Source organism: Lepisosteus platostomus, chromosome 6, assembly GCF_059453375.1.
Source record: "Lepisosteus platostomus isolate fLepPlt1 chromosome 6, fLepPlt1.hap1, whole genome shotgun sequence".
Lineage (NCBI taxonomy): Eukaryota > Metazoa > Chordata > Actinopteri > Semionotiformes > Lepisosteidae > Lepisosteus > Lepisosteus platostomus.
In genome coordinates this window covers 18,407,724-18,427,743 of record NC_142616.1, presented here as the reverse complement: position 1 = coordinate 18,427,743, position 20,020 = coordinate 18,407,724, and the positions used below count along the sequence as shown (strand labels likewise).

The window sequence follows — 20,020 nt, the reverse complement described above, 5'->3', positions numbered from 1 at the left end:
GGACACAGCCTATATGAAAAGCACTTTTGCAAGTTATTATTATACTTATCACCACAGTAAAAGGTATGTCACTGCCACATAGTCATGCAAACTTAATTTCTGCATGATGCAAAAGTGAGACAAACGACTGGGTATATGGTATATTTTTTCCAGCAATAAAAAAAAACATTACTTTGAAAGCTCTATATTTGCTGAAGTCTGAAAACAAGCGGAATTGCAGAAATTGTACCTAAGCGTGGCCTGTGACAGATCTGGGCTCTCAGGCATTTCAAGCAATTGAAGTTTTGAATCTAACATACTGGAGTGGCAGTGCCAGTCGAGGGATTAAAAGCCAGGAGACTCATTGGTTCCAACCCTCAGTCTCAGCCAGTAATTGTTTTTGAAGAAATGGCATTTGTCTTTTGCACTTTGCAAAAGGTGTCAATGCCTATCATATTAATGGTTTCACAACATCAAGATTGCCCTCCAGCACCTTATTTGAAGTTTGAGTACTGTCACTGAGTGCATGATTCCATAAAATTGAAATTTGTATTTATTTGCATACAACGTTAACAAAAAAAAAACGTCGAAGTGATTTGAAAGTCAAGCATCCTCTGGGCCTGTCGCTCAGCTGTGATTTCATGTCGGCACATATCTTACCAATGCAGAGGTGGGTACTCAGAAAGACGGGCAGAATAACAAATTATTTTAAGCCTTTGAGTTACGCTGTGCTGCATTTCTGTCATTCGCTGACTGAAATGTTAGCTATTCACAGAATAAAATATATGTGCAATTTTCTTTTTGGGGCACTTTCACAAAAATGGTACTGACTATGTCACCAGTAACCAGGAAGCAAACAATTGCATTTTTTACAGATTTACACAGATTAAGAAAAAAATGGAACAGTCATAAATTAAGAGGAAATACATTCTAGTAAAAAGCTCAAATGTAAGAATAAAGCTCAGGTTGCGGACATCAATTTTAAGCCTTTTTATTAGACTGTAACAATTTGTCATATAACAAGTCATGACTTGTCACTTGCCTGAAAAAATCTCAACCTTTCTAATGCATCACGCTAAATCTGGTAGTAAGATCAATCATCCCTTTCTCCTCCTCCATGCTCCACTCCAGAGTAATTACCATCATGTCAGATTCTTCTGTCCAGATTGTTCTGACCGCACGAGCTAGTGTTTTGACTTTTAAGCGATGTCTACTAGACAACATTGCTAATTGAAAGTACTTCAGCAAATGAATCAGTCAAACAAATGTTGCCGTACTGTATGAGACTGTACTGCACGCATAAACAGAAATGATTCCTTTGACCCATGTAGGATTGAAGGTGTTGAAACACTGTCCCTGCCCACCCCCAGCAAACTGGAAAGGTCTTTAAACATAAACCGCAGCACTCACACGAAATCTGTGTCTGCTGTGGATAACTTTGCAAGGGAGACAACGGCACCTCGTAAAGACAGGTGTGTCCAGTGTAACGAATATACCCCTGCATATAACAGAGCTCTCAGCTGCCCAGACTGGGGGAGCTCTCCTTTAGCTCAGCTGGCAAGTTCCCTGTTGCGTGACGCCGGAGACCCGGGTTCGCGCCCAGGCAGTGAGGGAGGAACTGGCAGAGCAGGAGCGGCAAGGGCGGGGACCCCAAGAACTGTTACCCCAGCAAAACAACACTATCCCTACTTTAACATCTTTCAGTCTGGAAAACTGTATGTAATATAATGGTTTTTCAGACTAAATGAAAGACTAAAATATAACTATGAGTCTCAAGTACAGCAGCAAAGGCCAACTACTGTATACAGCATTTTAAGCATAGTAGTTTGTGAACAACACCATTTTTGTTTAAAAGGATACAGAGCTGGCAATGCATGAGTTCATAGCTTCCTGCATTGATTGCTGCAAAGCTTCAGTTACTGGACTGGAGTGCTTTATACTCACAATATACTCTATTGAGCTGTGATTAGTTCTATACAGTATAATGATGTTGCCTTTGCGCTAATAGAGTGATCCAAAAGCAAAGCCGAAATGTATTATACGGATTGATTAAAGGGTATGCACATGTCCTAGGGGAATCTGTGTGATATGCATGCAAGGTTTACAGCTGCACTCAGAAACAGATCCCTTCCTGTCAACAAGGCCAGACAAGGCTGCTGTAACTTAAAATCTAAATACCAGCGCTGCACTATTTCCTAGGCAATACTGCCACCCTCAGTAGAAAGCTTGTATAACACTTAGTGCACGCGAAACCCACTAATCTTTCATCTTTAAGCTTCTTGTGTTGGTTCTGACAACCTAGAATATTCGTAATTTACAAAATATTTTGTGACACCCATCTCCATGGGCCCAGAGTATGAATGGAATTTTCCCATGATCATGTAATCACGTTACCCGTGATTTCTTAATTATGTTTTAAGACAGAAATCCTGACTTTTAACAGTTGGAGGGGTCTTAAAAATGTTAGTTTCATACCACTGCAAATTATGTTTTACTCTTGGTAATTCAAAATGAATTGTCATCATGATAGCTGACAGCTCTTGTGCTTGTAAGAGCACATACAAAAATTAAAACCGGTGTAAGATAAGCTCAACTTTGCTTTTAAAAAACGTTCATTACAAAGAGGTGTCTCCATGTTAAGCTTTTAAATTACTGTGCATTTCATATCATCAGCTGGTGGTATTTTTAAAAGAAGTGGAATTTTTCCACAGCAGCGAGAACCTTTGAGAATGATTTTGAATTTGTGCTTGTGTGGCACAGTGACAGCCCCGAGTTACACAAAACAGGAGCAGGCAAGCGAGAGCTAGGTGAAGACATAGAAGAGAGAGCAAGGCGCATCCTTTCGTTTGTTAACAGACATAAGAAGCAGCTCCGGGACTGGGCCCTGTCTATACAACGTGCTAGGAAACAGTAGGTACTTGGCACAAATAGCAGAAACAATTAGTGTCAAGCGAAAAGCCCCAAGCTGCCGTGGGAGAGGATGAGAAAATACGGCTTCATATTCCAAGTGCGAATACCTTCGCCGAGATTTCTGTTTAAGGCACTGTTCCTAATGACTCTGTAGAAATTTGTTTTGCAAATCCAAGTTACGATTCGTGTCATCGGTGCCGCATCAATGAAAGGGTTTTGTTTTGTACATTTCAAATTGGGGATTGACAGAATAAGTGCTCCTTTCTTTGATATATGTCTTAACGCTTTTTGCCTCTTTTTACCCTAGTGTGTTTATTGCTAAACAATCAGGAGGAGTTATTGCAAAGACTTTAAACAAGAGAAACGCAAAAACAAGTGTTTAGGCAGAAAACGTCCACACTTCTGTACCTATATATATATTATACTTCATCACGTATATTCAGGTATAGTTACACGGGCATATTCTTGACAGTCACTGAAATAATTATTTCAAATCTGTCAAAACTTACCTGCAGGGTTGTAGCAGTTGTGTTTATGGAGAAAAATACTTCTAAACTCTATTGTGTTGTTAGTGCAACCGCTGTGCCTACCAGACAACAGCGGCCTCATTTGCTAAATTGCTTAATTGGCCTCTATCATGCGCTTTTTCTGTTATTATTTAAAATATATATTATTGAATGTTTCATCAGAAAGTAAATGTTCGGTGCAACATATCCAAACGCATAGGCGCGTTATCATTTTCCAAATTGCATACACCACAAACTTACAGGACAGTTCGGTAAAAGAGAAGACGTCATTCGGTTTACAAGAACTTGTGTGGCTTATCTTACAATACGTGCAACACCCAAACTTCTGTTCGGAACTAATCACATCAAGACTTGTTTCATTCAATGCACAACACAATCTAACACAGCTATCGTGCTCAGAAGAGCCCAGAGTTTTTATCAATGTCTTGACTTCGCTCCCTGCCCTAGTGGAGATGTTAGTGATAGTAAATATCTTGACACGCATGAACGTTTAATGTGATTTAGCAAGAGGTGCTCGCTGGGTAAGGAAATAAAAAAATAAATATTATGATTTATGTAATGTTACAGATTACATAAAGCGTCTCTGTGTAAAACCTTAACAGATGGTATAACATTTCCAATTTTATGGTGCCAGTAACAAATACGGAATACATTGGGAAATGAAACGGGAACTGAATCATAAGAATGGATACTATGATGTACAGTAACTGTCTTTTTATTGTGAGCTACAAAGGCACAAAGCTCTCTTTAAAAACACAGACTGAAAAAATTATAACGATTTTTCTCCAATACATTCTACGTGCTATCAAAAATAAACTAGTGATAATACGAGGTTTAAAGTCAACGCATTAAGAAAGTTGTTAAATATACACTAGAGAGCGCCAGAGCATTCTATTGGAAAAAACATGAACTCTACCAACACATTCCGGTGAGTTCAACATAAAGTACGAGGGAGGATTACGTTCAGGCAGTTCATCTTAATCGTAGACAATGTAACAGAGTATTATACAATCTATCATTAAGGGATACACATTTGTTACTGTAACAACTTCCATACAACTGTAAAAAAATAAAAAAACTATGTTTTGATGCGTTTTATTTTCTTTCAAAGCATCGCCTTCGTCCTGTCCTAGGTTACTCGCTAACGTTGTTTGCACGGCGCTCTCCGCCTGAACGGAGCTCAGGACTGATGCTTAGCAGACAGTCTCTGCAGCGTTACTGTCTCGTTCTCATCTCGCGAGAGGCCGGTGTTACACGAGCAGCACGAGGCTGTGTGTTGTCCTGCTGGACCGCTGTCACATCAGGGGGAGCCCACAGGTGGGGTCCCGGAGCTTGATCAGTGTAGCCGATGTAGCCCTGCAGTCAGGCTGTCATCAACTTGTGCAACAAGTGTTTCTCTGTAGTAAATAGACACTCCTGACCAGGCCACCACAACTGGTCCTCTCCATTGATCTTGGCCAGGATTCGGGACAAGCGATTTAACAGCGATATAAAATATAAGCACAGTCACAAACAAGAGGAGGCTGGTCCACCCCTCCAGCCCATCTGAGGTTCTCTGCCAGCTGCATCTTGTAAGAAGCTTCAAGACCATGGCTAGTCAGCTCATTCCCGATGGTGTAAAGAAGTGCCTCCTGTTCTTTGGGTTTAAAGGCACCTTTTCATAGTTTTCTCTTCCTTTGAGTCCTTTGGCTGTTGTTTCTGAAAAAGTTCACTGTGCTGCCTTTGACAGTACCTTTGAGGATTTTGACGAGTTGAATCAGGTCCCCATGATTCTTCTCTGTAGTCTCCTCTGTTCAAGACTCAAAAGGGTTAATTCTTCTAGGTTGTTAGTATAGGATATTTCTTTGAAACCAGGAATGTACTTGATTGTTCTTCTCTGGACTAGTTACAGAGAAGCAATAGCTTTTTTTGTTGTTGTAATATGATGACCAAACATTCCTTGATTTTAATGCTATTATTTAAACTTTATACTCTAAAACACTTGGGAGGGATGAGGGCAGCCGGAATAACCGAGCAACATCACAACACAACACAACTAATCCTGACGTAATTTCGCAGTTTCCCATGTACATCACACGTCACTCTCTCCACTTCCTCGCTCGTTTAGCATCCCTCGTCTGCCCCTTCTCCACCTTTGCAGCTACCCTACAGTAGGTCACCTTTTCACCAGGCACGGTAGTCCTAGCAACCCCTTTCTCATGACCAGGAGGTTGTGGCACAGTCGTCCTCCCTCCTCTAGAGGGCGCTCCTACCCTTTTGTGTTCCTAGTGTTATTCGTATCACCTGTGTCTTCAAACCCGGTGTCTCCGCAGCTCGGGGTTCAGCTTTGGAAGATGGAAGCCTGGAAACCCGCCTAGAACTGGGCTCAGGAGTCTTTTTCTTAAAAAAAATTATTAAACGTATAAAGAATTTACAAATACAACTACAACTAGAGGATCAAAAACGGGTACAAGAGAAAAAACACAAACAAAAAAAAATTAACCGCCAGAGGTAATGAAGTAAATTATGTGATCAAATTGTATTTTTTAAATATCATGTTTTCCTTGCTTTATTATTTCTCAATTTTTTATAGAATTTTAATAGTGTTTCAGCTCCACCTCAAAAGTACTAAAAAGGGGAGTATGATTAGACCATTTTGATTTATGAATGTGAAATTTGCCCAGAATGACTAATAAATTTACTATAAATAAATGCTCTTTTTCCAAATTTTCTATTAAACAGTACAATAAAATATCAAAATCCTTAAATCTAAAAAACACCTTTAACTGCCTGCAAACAAAACTCTGCAAGACCATCCAAAACAACTTTACAACCCAACACCTAACAGATAAATGCACCAAAGATTCCCTTTCAGCCCGACAAAAAACACACAGATCATCGTGCTCATGCTTAAATTTAGAGAGCAGTAATTTAACTGGATAAAAGTTATGAACAATTTTAAACGATATCTCTTTAACTTTATTTGTAATACAATATCTATCAGGAGTTGTCCAAACTAACTTCCAGTTTATATTGTAACGCCATACGGCCACCATTGGTTGTGAGAGCCGGCTTACCAGAGCGGTGACGTCACCGCCCTTCCCTGTGGATAGCAGGGACCACAGCCGCCGGGCTGATGGGAGATCTCCCTTTGGCTCAAGAGGCTGGGTCCCTGTTGAGTGATGCTGGAGGCCTGGGTTCAAGTCCCTGATGGTGGTGGGGCTGACCTGATGTGGCAACAGTGAGGGTGCCCATGTGAACCCTGGAGCACTACAGTGTTTTCAAACATTGCATTCCAAAAAGATAAACAAGATGGGGTTTACAAATATTCCTAATATGAGTATTGTTACATTTCTTATCCTTTATTTCCACGCCATCCAAGAATAAATCAGTTGTAAGACCAGAAAGGAAGTCAGTCCAACCGGGCTCAGGAGTAGCGCGAGGACATATCTTCATCATGGCCCCCTGACCACTGTGCCGGGGCTCGGAGCGCCTTGCTCCGTTATAGTTTTAACCTTCTATGTTCCTGGATTCCTATTTTCCTGTTCGTTTGGATGGCTCTCCCGGTACCGGGACCCTGGACTGTGCCTGATTTCCCCCTTTTGGACTTCCTCCTGGACTAGTTCGCTCTTGTTTCCCCTGAGCACCAGATCACTGTCTACACCGTCCCCTGTTCATCATCCTGTCCCAATTTCCCATTTGGTATCTATAGTGTATATTTTGCTATCTTCTTGTTAGAGTCTGCACTTGACGATGTGAAAAGCCATCTGCAAAGGCTTGAATCACTTGCGAATCAAACTTTCTGAATTGTATTTGCTACGCCTACAACATTATTCCTCCTATTGTGGTATGAGTTACGAAGTAGATTAATTTAATAACTACAGTATTCCAGAAGACCATTGGTATACATTTGGAAAAGGTCCTAATAGGGGAAAATGGTCCTAATACCAATCCCTGTTGAACTTTGCTAATTACAGTATATCATCCCAGTCATAACATTCACCCATAATCTGCAATTCTTGTTTTCTATCCTTTAACCAATTCTCAACCCAAAACGACACATTTCCCTCAATTCCTACCACCTTTAGTTTGAGAGTTAATCTTTTAGAAGGATTCTTTATCAAAAGCAACTCACAACTGGCAACCCACTGAAACTCTGGAGGTATGAGCCTGGTCAGTACCTGGATGGGAGACCTCCTAGGAAACACTAAGGTTTCTGCTGGAAGTGGTGTTAGTAGGGCCAGTAGGGGGCGCTCACCTTGCAGTCTGTGTGGGTCCTAATGCCCCAGTATAGTGATGGGGACACTATACTGTAAAAAGGTGCTGTCCTTCGGATGAGACGTAAAATCAACATCCTGACTCTCTGTGGTCATTAAAACATTCCAGGTTGTGTCCTACCCAAATTTCCCACAGGCCTTTGCCAATCAGGGGAATAATCCCTATCATCACTCTGTTCTCCTCCCCACTGAGAGGTGGTGTGTGGTGAGCGTTCTGGTGCACTATGGCTGCTGTTGCTTCATCAACAATGAGAGTCCCCATTACCTGTAAAGCTCTTTGAGTGTCCAAAAAACGCTATATAAGCATAAACATTATTATTAAAATCTTAATATACCATCTCATGTATTCTGAATGATGGGCTGTGTTTGGATGTAACATCTTGGCATTTAGAACTGCCTCTCTTTATTTTCGCCACACTCTCCAGTCTAATATTTTTTTTCCATTTCCTTATTCAATAATAAGTTTTTGGAAAGGTGACTGGAAAATGTCAAGGTTTTTACGATCGATTAATCAAAACGAATTTTAATCCAAATCCATAATTCCTACACTTTATTTTGCTGCAAAATAGATGTATAAATACTGTATAACATGCGTAAATAAATGCCAGGAATGCGTAAAATGGTAATGTTTCGTTTGATAGGGTAATAACTGCGATATTGTCCGTCTGGATTTCTAACCACAGTGGTTTCTTTGTCGACACACCTGTAGGTGTCGTAAATCTTAAACTTCGTTTTTGTCACCTTGCGGAATATTGGTAATGATACTGAGTTTTGTTTTCTAACCAAATTTCAAATTGATTTTGTTTGTTTTTTTGTTAAACTAATTGTATTTTGAAAACGTTTTAAACAAGATAAAAAATATTGCAAATTGCAAATGTTTTTGGCGGTGTCGAGTATTTTGTGCTAGTGAAGTGAATGTGGAGCATTAACAGTTAACTGAAAATTACTGCTCAGCAACTCCAACCCCACTGCCATTTTCTGCAGCCAATATAAATACATAATACGGGGTGTGATCTGCTGACTCACCGTTACTGTACAGTTTTTAAACCATAAATATTTACCGCCTCGGATCAACTTTATAACTCAGTCAGCGTGCGGAATAGACATGGCATCGGATGGTAAGAAACTGTGAACTACCGTATTTTACAGAGAAGATAATAATAAGAGTCGGCATGGCGTAGTCAAATAACTGGGAAAGACGCAGATCTAGTCTTGTACGACAAAAGACAAGGAGACCTGAATTATTTTTAAATACACAGAACGAATATGGAAATTAGAATGGTGAAAAACGTGATTTAGGAATGAGGTGTTTTCAAACTACAGTTTTGATATGTATACGTATAAATGAAGACCGCATCACTTGAAATGTTTCACGTACTTTTATTACAGTATTGTAATACCGATATCATTAGCTATTTGTGTACAGTCAAATATAGATTAACGTACATTAACTTTATAGCTGATTATATTGCAATTATGCGAGTACGAAATGTGTGTCTGTCTGTCCGGGTATTTAAAACAATCTACCGATTGAATTCGCTCCGTTTGTTGCCATTTCTACAATGTGTCGTATATTTTCGATTATAAGTGTGGGAGCTCCAATGCAGTTTCTTCCTGTTTGAAATTTCACAGGAAGAATATACAAAGGATTGTGGTACTCGAGACAAGGAAGCGCGAGTATAAGCGTGTTATTTCCGGGGTGGTACTGAGTAGTTTTTGTCCTTATAAAAATGTCATTTTATAGCGTGCCCAAAGAAGCAGTCGTCAGCGCAGCGGCCGTGGGCGCCGTGTTTGCCGTGGGGTTGTATATCGGTGAGTGAAGTCGGGTGCAATGTGCGGTGTGATCTGTTCCCATTGCTGTAAGAAGGCAGTGAGACCTACAGTAAGTTGTACTCGCAGTGTCTGGACTGCGGATCATGTGAAACCCTAGTCGTGTGACACTGTCTGATCCTACAATGAGGGGAGCTCTATTCTCCAGACGTGCTGCCGTTAGCCTTACACTTCATTGTGCGAAATAACGACGAAGAAACATTTAATCGTGCGCGGGTAGGAGCGGGGGAACAAAGTCATCCTGTAGAGGATTTTAAAAATCGAAAATAAAAATGCATTTTTTTTGTTAATAGAGGCCACAGACCTGCAGAGGTTATGCATATTTTAATTTGATCAGTCCACCTCTCATGTAGATTATGTATGTCCTTGGCAAACAAATGAAAGGCAATGTCTTTGGTGGGAGGTGGGTTGTCACCGCCTGGCGATTACGGGTCGATACTTGTCGAGCTCAGTTTCTGCCCCCCTCGTGTCCGCTAGTTTTCATTCCAGCTGAGTTTCGTTTGGCTCAACAAGCCCTGAAACCGACCTGTTTATTTGTATTTTTACTTCCTTCTCAGTTTTTAAAAAGCTGTCAGTGAGCATGAAACCTTAGCCAGATGCAACGTTAAGTGATTGACAGTCAGAGTTGTTTAGAAAGTTGTTTGAGACCAAGTATGTGTAGTGAAAAGTGTGAACCTTATTTCATCCATCCATTCTCTAACTGCTTTGTTCGATACAGGATTGTGGGAGAGCCCCTGCCTATTGCTGCAAGCAGCGGGCGCAAGGCAAGATACGCCTTGACCCCAGTCCATCGCAGGGCACACACACAGACACTCACAACAGGGCCAGCACCCAGACAAATCCCACACAAACCCAAGGTCTCAGTCTTGCAGGGCAGCAGTGCTGACTGCTGTGCCAGCATGTTGCCCGTGTACCACACTGTACTTTTCATCCCTTATATTATCCAAGCACATTATTTTGGCATGCCAAAGGTAGTCACAGATTCAGTAGTTCTAGCTTGGAGAAAAACACCTTTCAAACGTTTACTGCGTTGCCATTATTTCTTTGGGACCGTTCTGTGATGGAAGTATTTGAACATTGCATGCAAGAGACGAATATCATCCCACATGTTGCAAGGAGGTTGCAAGGAACAGTATATGTCAAAGAACAGGGTGGAAACAGAAAACAAGGTCTGATTAATATGTGTCTACAATCCCTAAAGGTTTGAAAACATACAGTAAAATAGGAGCACAGAAGGAAAATGGAGCAAAATCTAATCCAAGCTTTAATATATGCTATCACTCTTGCTTCTTTTCCAAGGAAAACACGCATCCTCTCCCTTCTCCGGCACAGACATCTTTAAGAGTCATGTTGGAGCAAAAAACAATCCTTTGATGAAATACGTACTGGACCACTCTATGAGAGAGCACCCTGCACTGAAGAAACTCAGACTGGTAAGTCCAGCCACAGAGCACAATTCTGTAGACTCATAGCGATTAGTAGCAAAATGATTCATGCTTAAACCTTGTTTCCTCTTGTACAGTATAAAGATTTGTAACTAACTGAGGATAAAGCCAAAGAACTTCCTGGAAGGTTCTGGAAAGATCAAGTCCTGAGTGAACCATGTTTGGTCAAAGACAACATACTTTTTTCCTCAGCAATATTGCTTTAAACCAGAAAACAAAAACTCATGAATGTGCTTTACTAAAAACATCAGAGGGGAGGTGCAGTCACAAATTAAACAGGAATAATAGCAGAAGGTAAAAAACACATTTCAATTAATAATCATCATGCCTTTTGCCAAGATTTAAAAAGATCTGTTTTTGTACCTTCAGATTCATTATTTTAGCTCCTTTTCTTTTATTCAGGTATATAGAATAAAAAATAAGACCTCTTTTTATTAAAAAATAATAATTCTGTAGCATCATACAGCTTTTTTTCTGGCAGTGACATAGGAGTACTTTTCTCCATTGGTAGAACCCATCTCACGTGACCCGTAAAATGTCATTTAAGTTGCATGGACAGCTCCCTTTAACTATAGTATGTGTCTTATTAGGTACACTGTGCATGAAAAGAAACTTATCACCTGTAAGACCATGCCATTAGATAATACCCATCCACCTTTAACACAATGCACACCTTTTTACCTAACAAACCACTAATTACTCCTATCACCAATAATCTAATAATTAAATCATTGACACCTGGTGTGGTTATTTACAATAATCGAAGTTGTCTCTTTGGCAGCCTCTACTGCCACTTATCACCACAGTGGCTGCTATTGTAGTTCCATCTTAGGCTGACCTGCCACACTGCATCCATTTCACAAAGTCATTATCAAGAAAATAGCAGGTGCATTAAAGTTCTATCCAGCAGACATGACCTAGATTATTCAGGATAAAATAATGTTTTACACCAGGTTGCAGATGTTGTCTCATGGGATTCTGTCCCATTACTCTTGTGCAGCCTAGAGAATCTAATCTCTGGTCTCTGAGCCCTAAATTCAACGCAGCTCATTCCAGCTCATCTGTCTCCCAAAGGGTTAGTCAAAATACTGTCAACAACTTCGCAGTTTATTACAAATTAATCACGTGGCTTTCTGTGACAAAAAAGGTTTCGAACGAAAGCATAAATATCAAAGTTTCCAACAGTTACCTTACAACCCTCCTCCATCTGTGGAGGAGAAAACAAAACTTTGGTAAAATAATTGGCCTTTGTACTTGTGGACAACATTTTGACCAGCCCTGTACATGCGTGCAGGTAGTAATCAGGTTCTTTTGATGTTCAGTAGGTTCCAAGTGCTGTCGTAAATGGTAATTATAATGATTATAAAATATAATGTATTTCAGTGTATAAATTATTTATTTACACAGATGAATTTCCAGATGTGCTCCTAACATGACTTTGCTACCTGAAGATGATGCAACAGTAGCATACGTTTTCAAGGTCATCTAGGAAATATTGATAGGATTCCTTTGCTCTTCTGTGTCCAGGTCAGGTCAGGTTCTGCACATCTCAAGGGATAACTAGAGATCTGAGATTTCCAGCATGTGGAAAAACAAGCAAAATGGACATATAAAATGATAGGAAAATGGCTACAAATATATTTATGGACATCACAAAACACAGTTTAAAAGACTTTTAAAAGGCTTTTTCATCAATCCTTACTCAAAGGACTGGCCTTTTGTTACCTGTTTATGTGTGGTGCTTATATTTTGATATGTCATTTTGAAATTGTGATTGATTTTTTTCATATTCTTGCAGAAAACACTTGAAGACCGTTTAAATGTTATTATGGTCGCTTGTGAGGAATCACAGTTGATTGCCAACCTTACAAGGCTAATTCAAGCCAAGAAAGCTATTGAAATAGGTAGGTATTATACAATACTGTACAGTGATGTGAAAAAGTAAGCGCACCTCTATGGTTTTATATATTAAGACATATCTGACCCTCACCAAGTCCTAATAGTAGATAAATCTAACTTCATTTGAAAAATAACACACAAATTTTACTTTACTAATTATTTAAAAAAAACAGCCAACATTCTGTAGCCTTGTGTGGAAAAAGTAAGTGCACCATCACTGCTTCCATATCAGTTAAGAAGGTAATCAGAATCAGATACTGATAAACAAGTGCACATGATCAGGAAATGTTTCCAGCTGAATAGAAGACTATAATCTTTGTCACTTTGATTTGGAGCATCCAGGTTTATGGTGACACATCATGCCTAGGTCAAAAGATATCTGTGACGGTGTCAGAAAAAGAATAGTTTCTTCTCATCAGTCTGGAAAGGATTATAAAGCCATTTAAAAAAAAAACCATCATTTCACAGTGAGACAGATAATATACAAATGGAAAAAGCTCAAAACGGTTGCCTGTCTGCCCAGGAGTGGGCATTCCAGCAAATTCACCCCAAGATCAGATCACAAAGAACCCGAAAGCTCCATCCAGGGATCTACAGGCCTCTGTCAATACAGTAAATGCTAGAGTTCCTTATCCTACCATTAGGAAATGACTGAACAAGAACGTCTTTCGGAGAAACAGAACCAGGAGAAAACACTTTCTCTTCAAAAAGACCATTGCTGCACGGCTTAGGTTTGCAAAACAGCACCTGAATGAAACACAAAACGACTGAGAACAACGGCCTCTGGACAAATGTTCCCCAAGTGGAGTTGTTTGGCCATAATGCAAAATGACATGTGGTGATATGCAGGTATTTGGTTTCCGGCAAATAAGAACCTTGTACGAACCATCAAGTATGTTGGCGGCAGGGTGATGATTTGGGCCTGATCTGAAGCTGCAGGACCTGGACACCTCATCATTGAGTCCACCGTGAATTCCTCTCTATACCAGTGCCTTCTAGAAGAAAGTGCGAGACCATCTCTCCAACTGCTAAAGCTGAACCGGAATTGGATCATGCAACAGGTGAATGATCTAAAACAAGCCAGTAAATCTATAACGGAATGGGTTAAAAAGAAAAGAATCAGGGTTTTGGAATGGTCAAATCAAAGTCCAGACCTCAACCCCGTTGAGATGCTGTGGCTGGCCCTAAAGAGAGCTGTGCATAAATGGCTGTGCACAAACAAATGCCCTCAAATATCACCGAGCTGAAGCAGTTCTGTAAGGAGGGCTGGGACACAATTCCTTCCAGGTGACGTGACAGACTGAATCATAGGGTGCACTTACTTTTCCACACAATTCTGCTGAATGTTAATTTGTTTTAATGTTTAATAAGTAATAACATAGTAAAATTTGCGTGTGTTATCCGTCACATGAGGTTAGATTTTTTTACTGTTAGAACTTGGTGAGGACTAGATAAAAGTCAGATATTCCTTAATATATAAAACCATAGAAGAGGGTGTACTTTCCTTTTCACATCACTGTAGATGGTAGCACTGTAGCACAGAATACATCTTCACTCAAGCTAACATTGTATTATACAAACATTTAATCAAAGTCACCAAGATCTTCAGATTAATGATCAATCTAAAAATTAATCATTGATCAAAGAGAAGTAACCAATCGGACAACCTGCTTATTAACCATTAACCAACAGAGTCAACCTACAGTATAGTGCACATGGTAGAGATTATTTACACAGGAGAAACTACTCTTTAAACCAGTCTTGACCCTCTTGTCTGTGTCTGTTGTCTGTTTGTGGAGGTCCATAGTCACTGCATCCATTGGACCGGAGTTCTGTGTATAAAAGTGGTCACCACTTTGCAAAAGTCCTGCTGTCAGTCCAGAGAAGAGCAACTGGGTACATCCCTAGGAACTGGAATGAACCTACTGTACACTTAACACTAACGTTACCTACACTGTGCTTAAGAAACCAAATCTTTTTAGTCTTGAGGGTTATGGGAGTATGGAACAAGCTACCCAGCCACGTGTTTAAAGCTAATACGTACCTTGGCTACTTCTATGAAACAGCTAAATGAGATCCTTAAATTATTCAGTTTCTAGTAACTGAATGAGCTAAATGGACCAAATGGCCTCATCTGTGATCCTGTTTAGTTATAACCATCTCAAAGCCTTATCCCGTGAGTTTGTTCTAGCTCTTAATCTGAGGTCAGCTGATTCAGACCTCCTAACGCAGGCCAGGCAGTCGAGGATCGGCATACTCTTTCGTGCTCAGTACCATGCTTACGGATCTCATGGCTCGAATCCATTAGAGACTTTGCAGCTGCTGACGTTTTCAAAACTTTCACAAAGAGTTTTTACTAAAGCCTTTCATCATGTCATTCAGTCTTACTCTAGGTTTCATTTAGACAGTTTTCGGGGCATGTATTTAATTGTGGCTGTGTTGCTTTCTGCTTTGTTGTACAAAATAATACAGTTTTATTTTGGATAACTGCAATGACTCAGAATTCAAACACCCGCCTCTGTGACTGTTGCTCTTCCAGGGGTGTACACCGGGTACAATGCTTTAAACTTTGCCCTGGCACTGCCAGAGGATGGCCGGGTTGTGGCCTGTGACATCTGCGAAGACTACGCCAACATAGGAAGGCCGTTCTGGAAAGAAGTAAGTCTTGCACGGTTTCTTATTGTTTCTCGGCAGGTTGTTCCCTGTTGCATGGGCAGGTGCTCTGTTGTGTCGTTTAATCTTTGCCCGTGGATTTGTGCTGGCAGGGACTGCCCTACCACTGCAGTACAGGGGGGAAGGGGGCTATCAGATTGGCTAAACAATGGCAGTATTTGCTCAAGGAAAACTAGCGTGTCAGCAGCAGACCAGTGCATTGCCCTGACCTTGCAGGGACAAATGAAAATCGGTTCTAAAGTGTTCACTATAGGGAAGAACTTCCATTAGCCCATGTCCAAAACGCAGAGCAGCTTGAAACACAAACCTATGTGTATTCCTTTTCCGATAAAATATAGTCCACTGTTAAAAATGGATCAAATCAAATTTCCAGTATAAAATCTCTTATGTGAAATAAGTGTCAAAACTTAAAGTTAAATAATGAATACTGGCTGAGAATTTCAGCACTAGAGCAGTATCCGTTCAAATTATTTGAAGTTATCTTACAAGCCATTTAATTGAAACCATCTTAATTTAATCATAGAACTGTGATGTGATAAATCTGGGGGAAAGAAGTGCTCAATTATTTTTATCTGCAGAGCAAAACATAAGCACAAACAGTATCAGGTTGATCTATAGTAAGTTCTATTTTCAGTAATATTAGATTTTGTGATTATTTGGGAGGTTTTTTTGCTTGGTCTGTGGTGAAATGTTCACTAGTGGATTTTAAAAAGAATCCTTACACTTATATAGTGCTTTTCTGGACACTCCACTCAAAGCGCTTTACAGGTAATGGGGATCCCCTCCACCACCACCAATGTGCAGCCCCACCTGGATGATGCGACGGCAGCCACAGTGCACCAGTCTGCTCACCACACACCAGATGTCAGTGGGGAGGAGAACAGAGTGATGAAGCCAATTCATAGATGGGGATTATTAGGAGGCCGTAACTGGTAAAGGCCAGAGGGAAATTTGGCCAGGACAAAACCTTTCTATAGCTGGCCACAGAAAACATTAACAAGTGTGCCATCGCAGCACTGCTGCCTTGTGATTGCTAAATTGAAGGCACCCAGGCTGTCTGTGAGTGAAATAAATCCAGTTTTCCTTGTGGAGGCTCTGTCTGAGGGAACAGCAGTTTTTGAAGGTGATTGGAGATTTGCTGTCGCACTGCGTTGGAGAGCACAGCATCACAACTTGTGAAAAGGCAGATCCATGTGTAAAAAGCGTTTACCCTTACTGTTATGATAGATTTACTGCATCCTCTGAATCTGAAAGCTTCCTCCCAGCAAGGCTGACAACTGGATTTTGAGAAGCCCATTTATGGTCACCATTTGTTTTTAAGTTTTTTAGTTAAAGTGGTTGAAGCTTGCAAAATGAGTTTTGTTGCCCACACCTTTTCTCTGATCTTCGCCTTTACTGCTGAGTTTTGGACACCAGTGTTTTTCTACTTCTGGAGTTTCCCTGTCAGCACAACCCACCAGCGTGCGGGTTTCAGGGTGGAACTGCTCGTTGAGTTTTGACTTTTCTGTTTTTGGGGGGACGGCACTGCAAAACCATATTTTCATCTTGCAGGTGGATGAACATGGAGTACTAGAGATTTCAGTGTGATTGCAGAGAATTAATGCCTCAAGGATGAACTTCACCTTCTTGCAATGATTCATGCTTGCTGGGTGCACTTGTTTTAGGTGTTAACCCACCTTAGTTATAGTTAGAGTTTTCATAATATCGCTAATGACAGCTTAAGTACTTTGATATCCTTTGGCATAAGATGTAATATACACACACAAGGTATTATATTATTAATGTTGCTTTTTTGTTTGTGTTTATGCCATACCTCTGGTGAAATAAATCCCATGATGAATTGCCTGAAGAAAAGAGTTAAAGGTATTAAGTGCATGCTGTATGATCTGGAACCCTATTTTTCCCACAAGGATACAGATGTGGTTTCCCATTCCATTTGACTTGTAGTGTGGGCTCTGTGACCTCAGCTGTCTGCATATTGATTCTTACTAGGAGCACAGAGTGTGCCAGACAGTAAGGTGACCACTGGTGTGTCTCTGCCTGCTTCTGCTCAATGCCTCATTCTCTCGCACCTCTGAGACCGAAAATCTGCCACTAACTCTGCCCTCACTGCACATTATTGCCAAGGCAGTTGGGAAAATTCTCCTTTTATGAAACGTCTTGTTTTCAGAACAGTGTAAATCAGTCTGTTTTACAGCTTTAAAATAGTCTTGCAATGTATCGATGCAGAGACTGCTTGTTGAGATTCTGAAGTGTAGCATGTTTCAGTCCTAAACAAACATGTTTTTTGTTATATTAGGCTCACCTGACTTTTGTGTTTCTCTTTCTGTTATTCCTCTAGGCTGGAGTTGAGCATAAAATTGATCTGAGGATACAGCCAGCCTTGAAAACTCTTGGTAATTCAATATTATGTTTACAACTTATACCAATCTTTTGAACTTACAGTAGATGTTGATGCCTCTTACAGTCAAGTTTCAATGTTCAGTGAAATATTCTGATTGTTTTAAATTTGAAATGTGATCAGATTTGGTTGAGGAGCTGTGCTTACTGGCTTGCAGATTTATAGTGACGCCTTCTTAAAAATATGCACACTGTAAGAAGTCTTCATCTCTGAATTTACTACGGATGAAAGAGTGTCTAAAGGCATTACCAGCTTGATTCTTCCTCAGCTTTGCTTTTCTTTCTTCTGAATAGATGAGCTCCTAGCTGCTGGCGAAGCTGAGTCCTATGACATTGCCTTCATCGACGCTGACAAGAAGAATTATGATGAGTATTACGAAAAGTGCCTGCTGCTTATTAGGAAAGGAGGAATCATAGCCATTGATAACGTGAGTACAGTGTTGTGCTTCAAATCTCTGTATCGCCACAAAGTTAATAAAACAGTCAAAGAACCTTCTGATTCTCTTGGAGCAAACATCTTCCTTTTGCTTGTTCCTAAGTGACGTATTTGCTTTTCCATCTGTTACGTCTGTTCAACTATTGTTTTCAAAATACACTAGCAGTAAAAGTACTTTACTTTTCTTTACTGTATAATCCATCTCTTGTGTTCACAAAATCATCTGGATCTCGGTTACCACAGCACAGATGAGCTGCATAAAATCAACACTGCAGACTGCATTGCCACTGAAATATTTATTTTCTCACAATGTAGGATGCGTGATCCATTTCAGTACTCTTGATCCTGATAACTGAACTGTAAGAAACAGAATTGGACATGAACCCTGTTGTTTGAGCACAACAGAAGTAGAAAGTGTGTAGACCAGGGGGGTCCAATCCTGCTCCTGGAGAGCTCCAGTCACGGTCTGAATATTCCAGACACTCTGACGCTAATGCAACAAGATCAGTGTTCTGCTCAGTACTCAGTATTAGCTTGCAGAGTCTTGTGCTGTCTGTATTGGTGGCTGTAGGCATGTCATGTGCTGTGCTGCATCTTTTTCTGCAGGCAGCAGGTGCCCTCAGGCATGTTGGAGATGTTACAGGATTTGAATAGCTTTGTGCAATTAACTCTGCTCAATGAAGGCTGAAGATTTAGGTCCCATATGACCTCTAAATGACTTTGTAGTTAAACAATTTGCGTAATAGGTCACGTTGAAATTAATTGTAATTCTAACTGAACAGTTTTTCGAAGTTGGTGATTTAGAGGCGACTTATAAAACGTGCTGGACTGGACTACAAGATCAGGGTTGGAGACCTTTGGAGATCCTCATCGGTCTCTATTACGGGAACATAGCCGTGGTGCTTTTGGTGGCCGTCGTCATGTCTCGGAAGGAATAACAACAATCTCCAATCTTCCTTCTCTTGTCTTGCAGGTGCTGTGGAGTGGGAAGGTTGTGAACCCAGCAGAAGGCGATGTGGACACCCTGTGCATCGACCGACTGAACAAGAAGATTCACAAGGACGTCCGGGTGAACGTCAGCATGCTGACAGTGGGAGATGGACTGACGCTGGCATTCAAGCTGTAACTCACAGTGCAAGATAGCACACCCTCAGAGAGCACATGCAGTAAGGAACAAAGTGGTACTTCATTCCAGAGCTGCTGGGTCGCAGATCGTTATTAGGTTTTCTTCTTCTTGAGTCACATTTAAAATATCTTGGAGTTTTTTTTTCCCAAACATATCGGAGGCAATTTTTTTCCCCTTCTTTACTACACAAAATACTGTATTTGCTGTCCCAGACAGAGTGTGGGTAGATGTTTATAATAAACAGGATTAGAATGGAGAATGTTTTGGCATGTTTATTTCTATTATGGATGCATTTTGAGTACTGGGTTTCATAGAGTTTGATTAAATATTATGAAAAAAATTGCATCACAATAATGTATGCAACTGTATAAGAAGAAAGGAGTGCACCTTCAACTTGTGGTCTGTGGCTGAAGTTTCAATAAGGGTGTGTTACAGTGGTACAGTGGACTTCTGATATTCACTGTACATATATGTTGAAAGAGTAATGGCACTTGGAAAAACCCCTTCTTGATTCAGCATGAGCTAAATCTGTTTCTTTG

General features: G+C 40.4%; 1 protein-coding gene and 1 long non-coding RNA gene across 3 annotated transcripts; both read left to right on the top strand.

Moving 5' to 3' along the window:
- Positions 1–8,631: 8,631 nt before the first annotated feature.
- On the top strand, positions 8,632–19,740 carry LOC148661197 (catechol O-methyltransferase domain-containing protein 1-like). 2 transcript variants are annotated; one of them, XM_088634559.1, is made up of 7 exons: positions 8,632–8,790; positions 10,802–10,935; positions 12,746–12,851; positions 15,386–15,504; positions 17,861–17,915; positions 18,214–18,347; positions 19,329–19,740. In XM_088634559.1, the coding sequence occupies exons 1-7, from the start codon at positions 8,778–8,780 to the stop codon at positions 19,479–19,481; spliced, it is 714 nt and encodes a 237-aa protein (XP_088490685.1). In that variant the 5' UTR covers positions 8,632–8,777; the 3' UTR covers positions 19,482–19,740. The 2 variants fall into 2 exon arrangements, with proteins under 2 accessions (XP_088490685.1, XP_088490684.1); XM_088634558.1 differs by lacking the exon at positions 8,632–8,790 and adding an exon at positions 9,325–9,484.
- On the top strand, positions 10,943–12,549 carry LOC148661198 (uncharacterized). The gene is made up of 2 exons (XR_015939468.1): positions 10,943–11,241; positions 12,355–12,549. It is a non-coding gene; the product is annotated as an uncharacterized LOC148661198 (long non-coding RNA).
- Positions 19,741–20,020: the final 280 nt, after the last annotated feature.

Bases quoted from the DNA above. Each gene is read 5' to 3' on its own strand.
- LOC148661197 (XM_088634558.1), top strand. From the start codon at position 9,403: ATGTCATTTTATAGCGTGCCCAAAGAAGCAGTCGTCAGCGCAGCGGCC. The intron at 10,936-12,745 runs GTAAGTCCAGCC...ATATTCTTGCAG, and splicing joins CACTGAAGAAACTCAGACTG to AAAACACTTGAAGACCGTTT. The intron at 15,505-17,860 runs GTAAGTCTTGCA...TTATTCCTCTAG, and splicing joins GAAGGCCGTTCTGGAAAGAA to GCTGGAGTTGAGCATAAAAT.